At 58.7% G+C, this 13,842-nt stretch overlaps 1 protein-coding gene across 1 annotated transcript; it reads right to left on the reverse strand.

The window, feature by feature from the left end:
• Positions 1-9,847: 9,847 nt before the first annotated feature.
• SNX12 (sorting nexin 12) lies at positions 9,848-13,017 on the reverse strand. The gene is made up of 4 exons (XM_064463044.1): positions 12,821-13,017; positions 10,863-10,958; positions 10,528-10,652; positions 9,848-10,040 (listed from the first exon to the last, which is right to left on the reverse strand). Exons 1-4 carry the CDS (start codon positions 12,983-12,985, stop codon positions 9,938-9,940), a joined length of 489 nt encoding a protein of 162 aa, XP_064319114.1. The 5' UTR covers positions 12,986-13,017; the 3' UTR covers positions 9,848-9,937.
• Positions 13,018-13,842: the final 825 nt, after the last annotated feature.

A 13,842-nucleotide genomic window follows, 5' to 3' on the forward strand; every position in this document is an offset into this window, starting at 1 on the left:
TGCTCTTGGACAGGACTGGCAGCGCCACGGGCACAGCAGGGCTCCGTGGGCTATGCCGCAGCCCGGCCACGCAGAGGCTGGGTACCCAGAGTGGTGAGGGGGGGATGACACTAAGACTCGCCTACTCCCAGAAACCCTCTTGCAACAGCAGCTGTCAGGAGGCAGTTTCAGGCAGGGAGCAGCACTGGGGCACCGAATACAGCTCCAGCACCCAGACCCCACACGCAGCTCCACATCCATCTTCCCAGTGTCCCATCCTCACCTCCCAGTCTACCACCCTCTGTACTCCACCCCCCTTCAAGGCCCTGATCCAGCGGCTCAGGGCAAGGGCCGGGAGCAGGTGGAGGCATGGAACAAGCCAAGCACATGTCCCAACAGGAGCGGCTGGAAGGCAGACAGCGAAAGGGTGCACGCAGCCAGTGCCAGGGAGGGTGGGAGGTGGCTCCAGCCTGGAAAGGGGGCCAAAAGCCCTGCAGAAGTAAATCTGAATCAGCCCTCGGGGCCCCGTCACCTTCCACAACTGGAACATAGAATCATAGAATATCTCCAGTCGGAAGGGTCCCATAAGGATCAGAGTCCAAATCCTTACACCTCACAGGACTACCAAAAGCTAAACCATATGCCTAAGAGCGTCATTCAGACACTCCTTGAACTCCGACAGGCCTGGTGCTGTGACCACTTTCCTGGGGAGCCTGTTCCAGTGACCAACCACCTTCTCAGTGAAGAACCTTTTCCTAATGTCCACTCTGAACTTCCCCTGACACAGCTGCATTCCATTTCCTCGTGTCCTGTCACTGGTCACCAGAGAGAGGAGATCATCAGCTCCCCCTCTGCTGCCCACCTTGAGGAAAGTGTCAACTACCATGAGGTCACCCTTCAGCCTTCTCTTCTCCAAGCTGAACAAATCAAGTGACCTTCACCTCTCCTCATAAGTCTTGCCTTTCACCATCTTGGTCGCCCTCCTCCGGACACACTCTAATGGTTTGATGGCCTTCTTATAGTGAAGCGCCCAAACCCGCACACAGCAATTGAGATGGGGCCACACCAGTGCGGTGCAGAGCAGGACAATCACCTCCCTCAACCACCTAGCTATGCTGTGCTTGATGCACCCCAGGACACAGTTGGCCCTCTTGGCTGCCAGGGCACACTGTTGACTCATATTCAACTTGCCATCAACCCAAACCACCAGAGCTCTTTCTGTGGTGCTGCTCTCCAGCATCTTGTCCCCCAGTTTGTACATATAACCAGGATTACCCTGTTCCAGGTGGAGAATCCAGCTCTTGCTTTTGTTAAATTTCACACAGTTGGTGATTGCTCAGCTCTCTAGTCTACCCAGATCTCTCTGCAAGGTCTCTCCACTTTCAAAGGAGTCCACAGCTCCTTCTAGTTTAGTATCGTCACCAAACTTACTTAATGTACATTCCATTCTTGCATCCAGATCATTTATAAAAACATTAAAGAGTACTGGCCCTAAAATTGAGCCCTGGGGAGCCCCACTGGTAACTGACTGCCAGCCTGATGTAACCCCATCTACTATAACTCTTTGAGACCAATTTGTCAGCCATTTGCTCACCCAATGTATTATGGACTTGTCCAGTGGTGTGCTGGACAGTTTACCCTGCATACTGTGAGAGACAGTATCAAAAGCTTTGCTAAAATCAAAAAACACCACATCTACTGGCTTCTCTTGGTCAACTACATGGGTAACCTTGTCATAAGAGGAAATTAAGTTGGTTAAGCCAGACTTCCCCCTCGTAAACCCGTACTGGCTATGACCAATGACTGCGTTGTTCTCTCAAGTGTTTTTCAGTAACTCCCAGAATAACCTCCTCCATAATTTTAATTAGGCACTGAAGTGAGACTGACAGGCCTGTAATTCCAGGGTCTTCCTTCTTAACCTTCTCAAAAACTGGGACATTTGCCAGCTTCTAGTCGACTGGGACCTCTCCAGACTCCCAGGACCAATGAAAAATAATAGAGAGAGATCCCACGATAACATTGACCAGCTCCTTCAATACCCTGGAATGAATCCCATCAGGCCCCATAGATTTATGCACATCCAGCTAGAGCAGCAAGTCACGAACAAGTTCAGGGTTGGCTGGTAGTTTATCATACCCCCAGCCATGGTCATCCACACAGGGCTCTGGGAGTCCCAGGGTCCAACACTGGTGTTGAAGACAAGAGGCAAAGAAGGCATTAAATGTCTCTGCTTTGTCTACATCCATACTTGTGAGGTGACCAACCTCATCAAGCGATGGAGCAGTGTTGCCTCGGATTCTCCTTTTGGTATTAACATAGTTTAAATGGCCCTTTTTGTTGTACTTCAGAGTGCTGGTCAGCTTGAGCCTTGGCCACACTAATTTTCTCCCTACAATGGCAAACAGCATCTCTGTAGTCCTCCTGTGTTGCCTGTCCTTGCTTCCAGCGTCCATACACTTGCCTTTTCCACCTAAGTTCTAGAAGAAGATCCCTGTTCAATCAAGCCGGTCTTCTGCCCCACTTCTGACACTTTGGAATTGCCTGCTCCCGTGCTCTTAAGAGATGGCTCTTAAAAAGTGACCAGCATTCATGGACCCCAATACCTTCAAAAGCAGATTCCCAGGGGACCTTACTAACTAGTTCCTTCAACAGCCTGAAGTCTGCTCTCCCCATACCCAGGGTCAAAGTTTTGCTGGTATTTTTTTCTCCTGTTGCCAAAGATTTGAAACTCAACTACTTTGTGGCCACTGTGACTGAGACAGCCACCAATCACCACCTCACCCATAAGCCCCTCTCTGTTTACAAACAACAAATACAAATCTAGCAGGGCACCTTTCCAAGTTGGTTCCTATCTTCAACACACATATACAGGGAACCCCTGCCAAACACTGCGCTAGGGTGCTCTGCTGTGGATCGTGCCAGCACCGGAGCTGCTCACCTCATCGACCTAGTGCCAAGCAGCAGTGGGACACAGCAGATGGAGCATCCCTGTGCAGCCACCCCTGTGCTCGATCAAGGGCAACTGCCTCAGGAAGGGGTGCGGGCTGCCCGCAGCACTCCAGGGCAGCCAGGAACACCAGCAGGAGATAACAGGGGAGTGGGAGAGGCCAGCTTTCCCGACCCAGCCTTGGGGTGCTGCCAGCACCAGAGAGCAGGACTCTCCAGGGCCTCACCCAGATGTAAGGCAGCGCAACAAGGTGCCTGCATCAACTTACCATAAAGAGAAGGCGGCAGGGCAGGGCTTCCTGCACTGGCAAGCAGGAACAGTGAGGGACTCTGTCCCAAGCACTGCTTCCCCACCACCTGCCCCCAGACACTGACACAAGTCACCAGCTAATAAAATGGTAAGTAGCAGGTAATGGCTGCAGAAGCCCAACATGCCATCAGCCAGCACTGGCTCTTCCCACCTCCAGCATGAAGATAGTTTAAGGCAGAAACCTGCCTGTACAGCTGCCTCCCACCACCACGTATCCAAGCATCCCACCTGGAAGCACCAGGTTTGTCCAGAAAGGCTTTCCCAGAGCCATGCTGTGCCTCCATCCACCCACACCCACCTCCTCCACACAGCAGACCTCAAGTCCCTGGCTGAGCAGAACCAGCCACAGCTGGACACAGACCTGCCGTTTCTGCCCAGCCCTTTGAAAAACAGCAGGTTGCACTGGGCACTGGCCCTACCCCAGCAGACAGCAAGCATCACTGGGAAAAGACACCTTTATTTTAAATACAAGGAGTTAAAAAAAAATCATTCATTCAAGAGCTTCACAAATATCACTAGCCCAGTGGCTCAGGCAGCCAGAGGAGTGACTGTTGTGAGTCTGTCCCCGTGTCAGTCACTCCCTGAGTCACCAATCTCCTCCATTACTGCATCTTCCGGACAGATTCCTGGGACCAACAGTAGTATCAAAGCACTGCTGCTCCCAGAACTCAGCACCTGCCCCATGGGGAAGGCTACAAGCTGGGTCCCTTCCACCCGGTAGCTCTCAGCTACACTGGCAAGGGATCAGCAGAGCATCCCTGCAGCCTGCCAAGGGGTGAGGGTTCACCCCAGTGAGGGAACGTACCTGCTGCTCTGAGCTGAGCCTGCAAGGAGGAGATTGTCTGGCAATAGGCTTCACACTGGGCAGTCTTGTCAGCTGCAGGCAGGAGGCAAGTAGGTGTGTGCTCAGCCTGCCCTGAACACCTCACCCCCAGTCTCTCTGGAGTGGCAGCTGGGATCTGCTCTACCCCTGAACAAGAAGCCAGCCCCATCCCCACAGAGCTGCAGGCCCTGGGCTCCAGATACAAGTGCTGGGGGTGTTGTCTGGATTGCAGGTATCCCATAACCCCCAGAACAGCCAGCCCCACATACCAAGCTCACTCTTCACTCGCTCCAGCTCTTTCTTTACACGCTTCAGCTCCTGGGACAGCTGATCACCTGCAGACTGGCAAGGGCAGGGTGTAAATGTGATGCAGGGAGTGGTCACCCCCACACAGTGACCCACAGTCCAGCCCCAGCACAGCCCTGCCCATGGAGGAGCATCTCTGCAGGCAACGCACACACACCAGTGGTTCCTGGGCTCGGGGAGTTCTGCTCACCCCCCTTAGCATGTTGGAGCAGGGCCCTGTTTTGACATTCACCCGTTTCAGGAGCCTGGCGCTGTTGTAGCGCAGCCCAAGCTGAGTACCTGCTGGACCACTAACAGGGTGTGGTCATCGCAGCAGCGTGCCTTGGCAAAGGAGCCACTGTTCACTTAGTGAGCAACTGCCAGTGCCTGTGGGTCACAGGGATCCCTTTGACAGGATACAGCCACATAGCGAAGAGCCCTAAAACCACTGGCAAATGCACAAACATATCTTGCAGGAAACTTCACATCTTGGAGCCTTATCCTGCTGCAAGCTCTGCTCACCCCATCCTGGGGACAAGTCCAACATGTCAGGAGGTATAAAAGTGACACCACAAGCCACAGGGGTGAGCATCTTTCAAAAGCCCCTTAAAAAAATTAACTGGACAGAAGCCTGCAGTCCCCTGAGCACCAGAGAAGTGGTAAAGCCACGCAGCAAACGCACAAGGTTTTGTGTAAACCCCAGGGAAAGGCTAAAACAGCTCAGGTGCCAGCCCAGAAATTGGAGGCCCCGGGTCCCATCATCTCCCCCTGCTGGCACAGCTAGCCCAAGCCACCAGCTGAACCGTCCGTGTGTCCGTGGTTCCAGGACACAAAAGGCTCTTACCTGCTCAGCAGGGACTGCATCCCCACACCTTCGAGTCGGGCTAGCCACCAACTTGCTGGAAAAAGAGGACCCCACACACACCCATGTCTGGTCAACCTTACCTGTGAAGAGAAGTGCCACCTCTTACTCTACAGTACTAGAAAACCTAACTGCCATCCCTGGCCCCACTTCAACCAGGCCCCAGAGCTGCTCCAAACCAGGGGCAGAACCTGTCCCAAGAGAGCCAAGCCCTTCCAGCCCAATGGCTGCTGCTGGCCTGGCCTGTACCAGTACTGCTGGGAAAAGGTGCTCCTGCATGGTCTAGCTCCCAGCAGCTCTGGGCTCCTGCTTGGAGTCTGCTCGCACAGGGAGGGCAGACAGCTGCCCTGGGCAGGGCACGGCAGGGCACAGCAGGGCAGGGCTGTCTCAGCAGAGTGGGGATGGCCTCCTTGCTTCCTCTACCCCTGCAGGGCCCAGGACTGCAGGCTGCCCACCTGCAGTTCTTGGGGAAGGCTGTGCACCCTGCCTGCAGTGCAGGCTGGAGCACCACCAGGCACGCCTGTTCAGTGAGGACCCTACTGGGAAACAGCACTACCAAACAAGCAGCTGCCAGCTGCCCTAGGTAGCTGCACATGTTTGTCCATGGTCATCCTGACACAATGTGAGAATCCACCAGAGCCCAACGCAGAAATGTGAACTCTCCTCACTGCGTTACACTCACAGGACACTTAGTTTTCACCAGGTCTTTGGCAGTGAGGAGCCAGGAAAGCTCCAGAGGGGCTCCTTGCTACCGGGGAGCAAGCGCTCCTGCATGGGACCATGGCTCCATGCTGCTCACCTGCTCCCAAGACAGTCCCTGCTGCAACCAGCTCTTCTTTGCTCTCACCGTTTTCCTTCAGCTCTTGGGTTATATTGCATATCAGCTCCTGTGTAGTTGATCCTGAAGTGGGGTCCAGGAAATGAAAGCAAAGAGCATCAAACTCTGCTCAGAGAGTACCCTGGCGGCAACATGCAGTGAGCAGGACTACTCTGTCCCACAGATGAGTTATAGCACCAGTTTGTTCAGGCTTTTTTGCCAGGTATCTCTCCAGGGAAAGGGAGTTTGCCTAGCCTTACTGCTCTGCGTTTCACTTCCCCTCCTCTGAGCCCAAGCACCCGCTGCCCCCTCCTGTCCTTTCCCCAGGACCAGCCTTCACTCTGCAACCAAGTCCTGAATGTTCTCCCCAGGGCAGCAGCAACCCCCTCCCACCACACCAGAGCCTCCAGGGCTTCTGCCCAGATTCACCCTTACCGACACAAAAGCGCTTGGGGGAAGACACTTTTCCCATCGGCCGCAGTCGGGAGCGAGAAGCCAGGGTAGGAATCGCTGTAGAGAGCCTCCAGGAGGGCTGTCTGCGACCCCCAACCTTAACAGTGGCTGTAGTTGACAAACATTAGGCACAGAGGCTGCCACTCCAGAACAGCTATACCACACCCCTCCTAAGGCAGCCCAGGGTTCAGCCAGGGTGCCTGTCCCAGGCCTGTGGGCACCAGCAGCCCCTCAACCCCGTAAGACCATGGGGTGAGGGCTCCAAGCCAACAGGCTGCTAGCCCACATTGGTGGAAGCGCTAATTAATACAGCACTTGGGGCACGAGAGCATTTCCTGGGCTCCTACCTGTGCTTCCAGGGACTCCCCACTTCCCACACTCTGTCCCTGTCCCATGCCGCAGCCAGGCCTTCCCCCTTCTCCCTTCTAGCTACTGCATCAGTCCCCCCAGCCTTCCCCACTTCGCATGAGGCAGCTGGCAGGCGCAGAATTACTTTCCATCTCTGTGTCCCGGGGGCCGGGTTTGGGAACGGCGGAAGGTTGTGCCAGCTGCAGAGCCCCGCTGGGATGCTGAAGCCTGGACTTGGCGGCCGGCATCGGCTTCAGGTTGGTGCCTGAGGAAGACAGAAGGTTTTGCAGCCCCAGGGAAGTGGCCACTGTGCGGGAGCTCTCTCCTGTGACCCGGCTCACCTCGGGGCTGGGGGAGCCTCGATCCCGGAGCACCGAGCCCCTTGCCGGCCTTGGGGAGCTCCAGACCCAGAGAGGCCCGTACCCGGGAGAGGCAGAGCCTGCCGCCGCCGCAGCCCGGGGACCGGGCAGGGGTGCGGGGGCGGCCCGAGGGGCCCGGTCCGCCGTAGGGGGACTGTCCGGCACCGCGCCATGCTGCCTTACGGGACACGGGCTGTGGGCGGGCGAGGCGGGAGCTGGGCCGCGCTGCGCCGGGGCAACGGTCGGCAGCGGGCCGCGGGAGGCACCCGGGCTCCCCGCGGGTCGGGCCCGGAGCGGCGGCGGCCTCCTCACAGCCAGCCGTGCTCGGGCGGGCGGCGGGCACGGCGCTGCCCGGGTCCCCCTCCCCGAGGGGGACCGAGTCCTGCAGCGGCGTGGAGGTGACGGGCCCGGCAGCATCGGGCCACAGGGCGCTGCCTTCCCGCGGGCCCGGCGAGAGCTCCGCCGCAGCGGCGGCGCCGAGGCGCAGGCGGGTGGCGATGGCGCGGCACTCCTCCTCGAAGAAGCTGAGGTAGAGCGGGGAGAGCGGCGAGCGTGGGCCGCCTACATGCCGCAGCAGGTCGGGGCAGTCCGGCGAGCCGGAGCCCGCCAGCGGCCGCTCCCACCGCCTCATCCTCCGCGCCGACACCACCCTGCCGTCGCTGCGCCGCGCCCACTGCCGCCGGGGAGGCCCGCCCGCCCCCGCGCCGCGCCCCCTGCCGCCGGGGAGGCCCGCCCGCCCCCGCGCCGCGCCGCGCCCCCTGCCGCCGGGGAGGCCCGCCCGCCCCCGCGCCGCGCCCCCTGCCGCCGGGGAGGCCCGCCCGCCCCCGCGCCGCGCCCCCTGCCGCCGGGGAGGCCCGCCCGCACCCCTCCCGCCCCAGCGCCCCCTGCCGCCGGGGAGGCCCGCCCGCACCCCTCCCGCCCCAGCGCCCCCTGCCGCCGGGGAGGCCCGCCCGCACCCCTCCCGCCCCAGCGCTCTCTGCCGCCGCGGCAGCCGCACGCCCCCCCCCCCCCCCCCCCCCCCCGCAGCCCCCAGGACAAGGCAGAGACTTGGCTTCACAGTGGTTTAATGCGAACGGAACCGGGACGTTACACTGGATAGAGTGGAGACAGCTGGGTCGATGGCAGCCCCGCGGCAGGCCAGGCAGAAGGAAGGGGCCACCCCGAGCAGGGGCCGGCAGCGGTGGCGGGACAGGGGCTGAGCCCCACTGCAGGCACGGCCGCCTCCACCAGCACCAGACTCCAAACTGCCCCACAGCCCTTCCCGGGCCAAGCCGGCCCCCAGAGCAGTTTCCCCCCCGGTTTCAGCAACTTCTCGTCTTCCCTGAGAGCTGCCTCTCACCCAGCAGCACCAGTTCCTCACGAGAAAACCCAGGAGAAATTAGGGAGGCCTCGGGGGATGTGCTCGGCAGGAACAGGAGGGCAGTTACTGCAGGCCTGTGCCCTGAGAAAGGCTGAACTGTGCCACCTCAGAGTGACCAAACACTTATAAACCAGCCAGCCTTGGCCAGAGGAGCCCCTGAGCTGAGGCCCAACCTCGGTCACTGCAGCTGTGGCCGGTGGAGGAGCTCCAAAGGACAGTTCTGCTGCAGCAAGGCACAGCCTCATGGCCCCCTCAAGCTCTGAACACTTCCCTGACCAGCCTCATGTCTTCACTTCCACACAAGTAACTGCCTAGCTCACTGCAGAACAGGGAATAACACGCAAAAAGCCATTGTTACTTCTTCTGCTTCATAAGCAAATACCTAACCCAGGACTGACCAACCATTTCCTGCTGTCCCTTTCTGGAGGGGTGGCCTCACCCCAGGCCCCACTGCTGGGCTCCTCCTGTGGCAGCCATCACAGCCACAAATTACCACAGTCCCCACCAGCCCTCTCCTGCTCCTCCTCAGCCAGACCCATCTCCTCCCCTCTGCAGCTGGGGCACAGGATAAGGTCACCATGGCTCAGCTGAGCAGAGTGCTGCTGGAAACACCACCACACCAGCCCATGGCAGAGCAAGCTGTGGCGTTTTTTTAAACCCTGGGCCAAGGCATCACAGCAGACACTGCTACAGCCCAGGCTATCCCAGCTTCCACATGCCAAACTGCCCACGCAGAGTACCATGAGAGCTCACATCATGGAAACCCCTCGAGCTGCCAGCAGCACATTTAGAAAGAAGGGGGATTAACACTAATACACCAAACGGGTCTGTAATGCAGGAGGCTGAGAGCAGGGTTAGAGCAGGTCTTGGGTCTCAGCACTTCCTGACAGTGAAAAATGGGGGTTTCATGCAGGGTGAATGGGGCGGACAAGAGACCAACACACCCAGGCACCTACTCACTGTTTTGGATAAGCCTTACTAGAACTCTAATACCTGATGCGGTCACTGACCAACATGACAACTGCTATTCTTCTGAGACTCCTGCAGAGATGCTTGGGGCTGCACAGACAGGGGAGCGAAGGTCGTCTCATACCTTCCTGTACAGGGAGAGAGGCAGCTCCTACACCGTAACGCCATAAGCAAGTTCCTGCTCCACACCTATTCCCATCTGCCCCTAGGTGTGGGACAACACACTCGCATAAATCTTCACACCTTTAGGCCAAGACCACAGCCCAGTAGAACAAGCTGCTGCCGGTTACAAAAGAGGAAAATACTGAACAAACTGGAAGGTTCAAGAGAGGAAAAGCTGGTTCAGAGAAGACAGATTTAGTGTAAAAATAAATGTCATTTTTGCAGGAGGGAGGGTGGAATGGAGGAAGACAGTGCCAGGTGCTCCTACTGGCGCACTTTCCCAGGGACGTAATTCCTATCAATAGTCTCCTCTTGCAGGAACATATGTAAGCAGCGCTCGTTCTGTGCCAGTGGGTGTCCAGCAATTCTGGAAGAAAATCGTATGTGGAGGTTAGCACAGCCGCCACCAAGACTCCCAACCTCTGCTCTCTGTAGGCAGCGAGTAAGGCAGACGTCCTCGCTAACAGGTAGGCAGCTCCAAGCACACCCACACTGGGCTCAGGCCAAGGTCACCGGATTGGTGTGCAACAGAGCCAGCAAGAGGTGCTTGAGCACAGGGTGTTCCCTCCCACACCATGTCTCGCAGCAGGGCATGAGCATCCTGAACCAATGCTACCCTGGCGGTGGGTCTCTGCAGCACAGCTATTCTGCTAATATTTGCTTCACTCTCAGAAGGGAGAGCTGAGCAGAACCCACCCTCAAGGCAGGACTTGCTTCAGAACCACGGTTTCATTACCCAGCTGCAGGCACCATTGTGCAGCAGATCAAGACTCCTTCCCAGTCAAGGCACAGCCCTCTTCTACCAGCAGTAGCCGGGAAGGCAGCACGCAGCAAAACCAAGACATCAAGCTTACTTGTTAATAAACTGTTCTAGTCCTTGTCTTCGCTCCTCAATGAAGGACTCCTCAAAGATGCCTTCGTCTCCTCGGAAGGGAAGCTGTCGTTTCAAAGCTTTTCCAGGCAGCGGTGGCACTACAATCTGAAAGCACAGAATCATCCTGTCAGCAGAATGGCCACCTGCAGGCAGACATTCTTTGCTGTTTGACACTGATCTCCAGCCCCATTACATGGATCAACCCCAACAGCTGCCTACCACCACAGCCTCTCTTCTCAGCAGCTCAAGATTATCACTATAACTCTTCCCATATGTCCTGGTTTCAGGAATAGGGAGGTCTGAGACAGGCCTCACCTTACTGTCTCGTTCCAGCTCATTCTTCAGCCATTCAAAGTCACTGTATCGTCTCCTCACACATGACTCCTTCAATTTGAAGATTGGGAGGTTTGTCTGTAACAAAGAGAAGTAGTTAATCTGCAGGTTGCTTTGGAAGCCAGATAGTGTTTCAACACATAATTGAAACCTGAAGCTGTGTTTAGAAAACCAAGCTCGTTGAGAAGGAGGCATCACAAGAACACTCAGCTTCTTTATTCAGGACAGAGCACTAGAAACGAAGCCCTTCAGAATCAAGCAAGCACTTGCCAGGCTACTCAGAGCCAGCCATTCCCTCCCCCTCAAGTGACTATTTCAGGAACACACCCCCTCCCAGGGGCATGCGCTGGAACCAGGGCTCACAACACAAGAGAAGGCTGACTCTTTTTCTTTTTTTCCCCGAGTTCACTCCATTTTGAAGTGATCTACAAGAGAGCTTCAGAGCAGCCTGCAGAGCAAAAGAACCTCTGACCCGACACTGGCATTTCCATAAAAGAAGTAAGGGAGGAAATCTTGTCCCAGCAACTGTTCAAGGCCAAGCCTCTTGCTACAATCTTCTCTCAGAACAGATCGCCTACCCTAAGAGGCGAGCAGCTTTTTCATTTCTGGCTTGTGTCACTGGAGGAATGTGCAGCAATTCCCCACTCTTCTCCCCCACCACTAGAGCCTAAAGACTGACAGCTACTTTAACTTCACCATTACCCTACTAACACAGCCTGAAACATTCAAGGAACTGAGGCAGCAAAACCTTCTGACAAGCAGCACCCAGGTGAACACAGGTATTGCTGCTACGTGTTTAACTATATTCTTCTGAGGTCTGCAAAATAAAACCAGCTGCTTTCAAAGCATCTCCACAAGAGCTAGTTTCAGTGGGACTAAGAGGTTCTCACTGCCACCTGCCAGGCACCCTTTGGCAGGCTGATGGAAACCAAGCATCAGAATAGGAAAAAGCAAACACCCAATTCTTCTGAAAGAGGGTGGAGATTGAGCAGTTAAATCATGCTACGAACAGAAGTCAATGCCAGCACCGTAACATATGCTGAAGTAGCTTGTTTCAGGGGAAGCTCAATTTTACTTGCTTCAGCTATAAGATACAGAACTGTGAAGAGGTCCCCAATTAGGCTTGGTTAAGGCCCAGTGAACAGAACCCTGCAAGAAGTCCTCAGCCTGCTATGCACACGGGCATAGCTGGATCACGGGCTCTTTGTAAAGTGATCAAGCTGACTCAGAAGTGATAGCTAGACTGCACTGTGATCAGCGCCCAAGACACTGCTAGCTAGCTTTCCTCCCCTGCTTGAGATAACCAGCTGCATGCAGTCACACCCTGCTCAGCAACCACCCATCGGTGCCCAAGTGCCAGGCCTGGGGCTCTAGAGAGGGGACAGGAACAGGAGCCTGAGGCAGCACCCTCCTCGTCTTTGTCCATACCAGCCTTCGCTGGATGCCGAAGGACCCCGGCAAATTCACCAGCTGCGAACGCTCTGACCTTGAGCCCTGGCCCGCCGGAGAGCCGCAGGCAAGCTGCCAGCCCCAGCCTAGCACTGCCCGCTCACTGGGCCGGCGCTCACCTCCTCAGCCCCCACCGCCGCAGGCAAGCACAGCCCCTGCCTGGCTCCCCCGAGCCCCAGGAGCTACGCCCGAGCCGCAGGGGGCCGCCCGGGCCGGGCTCTCCGGGCACACACCGCCGCTCCCCGTCCCGACCGCGCAGGCCGCGCTCGGCCGCAGCGGCGAGACCACCCCAGCGCTCCCCCGGCCGCCGCGGCACCGCGCACCAAGGGCTGCCCCCCCTCCCCGGCCGTACACTCGGCCACCGGGCAGCCCCGCCCCACCCGTGCCCCCCCGGCGCTCGGCAGCCCATGGCGGGCCCCGAGGCCTGGCACACACACAGAGACACCCCCACCCCCCCCGCCCAGGGACCGCAGGCCCCGTGGGGGCCGCACCCGCATCCGAAGCTCGTAGCTGGTGTATCTGGCGCGGCCCATGCCCACGGTCTGCGGGTTGAAGATGTCGATCTCGAGGAAGTTGCTGGGCGGCCCGTACGCGTCGGTCAGGTCCTGCGGCTTGGCGTTCAGGCGCCGGGTGTCCGCCACCGCCGCCTCCGACATGGTGGTGCCGCGCCCGGCCCGCCCCGCCCCGCCCGCTGCCGCAGCCCGCCCCGCCCCGCCCGCGCACGACGCGACGTCGCTTGCCCGCCGCCTGCATAACGCGGCGCGCATCCAGGGTTCGGGGCCCCTCAGCCACCGCCCCGCCCACGCATGCCAGCGCCGCCGCCTGCATAAACAGAATGGGTATTCAGGGCGCGGGGCACGCCATGGCGCGGCCTCGGAACCTGCACGCCAGGCCCCCTCTCGACGCTGCCCGCGCCGCCCGGGCAGCCCCAGCGGGCCCCCGCGGGACGGCGTAGGGCCCGAGGCCGAGCCGGCTGCGCTGGGAACTGGGGCTGGGAACCGGGGCGCGGTGCCGGAAAACGTGCATAGGGACTGCGCCATACAGTGTCCTGGGCGGGGCTAGCCCAGGGCGCTGTACGGCGCGGGGAGTGCAGGAGCCCCGGGTGCTGGTTGCCGCGGTTCTGAGGGACGGACGGTGACCGGGGCGCGGGCCCGTCACACCTTGCGCTGGGGCGTGTCCCGGAAACGTGCTCCCGTCCGTGGAGGGCTGGCGCACGAGAGCAGCACGGCCGGACCCGCACACCCCAGAGTGCCATAGCGCGCTCTCGTACAGGCGGAAGAACAGTTCCTCCCGCAGAACTCCCGGCCCCGCCCGCGCGGGGGCAGTGGGCCCGCAGGCGGCCAGGGCTGTGCGCGGGTAGGGCAGATTATGTAAGCGCGGCCGCCGCGGTGCCCTTTGGGGAATGTAGTCGCGCGGGCGTGCCGTCTTGCCACGCTCACCCTCGGGGGCCACGCCCCGCCCCCGGCGCGGGGGACGCTGGGTACTGTAGTCCGTCGGCCGGGACGGGCCGCCT

The sequence above is a fragment of the Phalacrocorax carbo genome, chromosome 11, assembly GCF_963921805.1.
Source record: "Phalacrocorax carbo chromosome 11, bPhaCar2.1, whole genome shotgun sequence".
Classification (NCBI taxonomy): domain Eukaryota; kingdom Metazoa; phylum Chordata; class Aves; order Suliformes; family Phalacrocoracidae; genus Phalacrocorax; species Phalacrocorax carbo.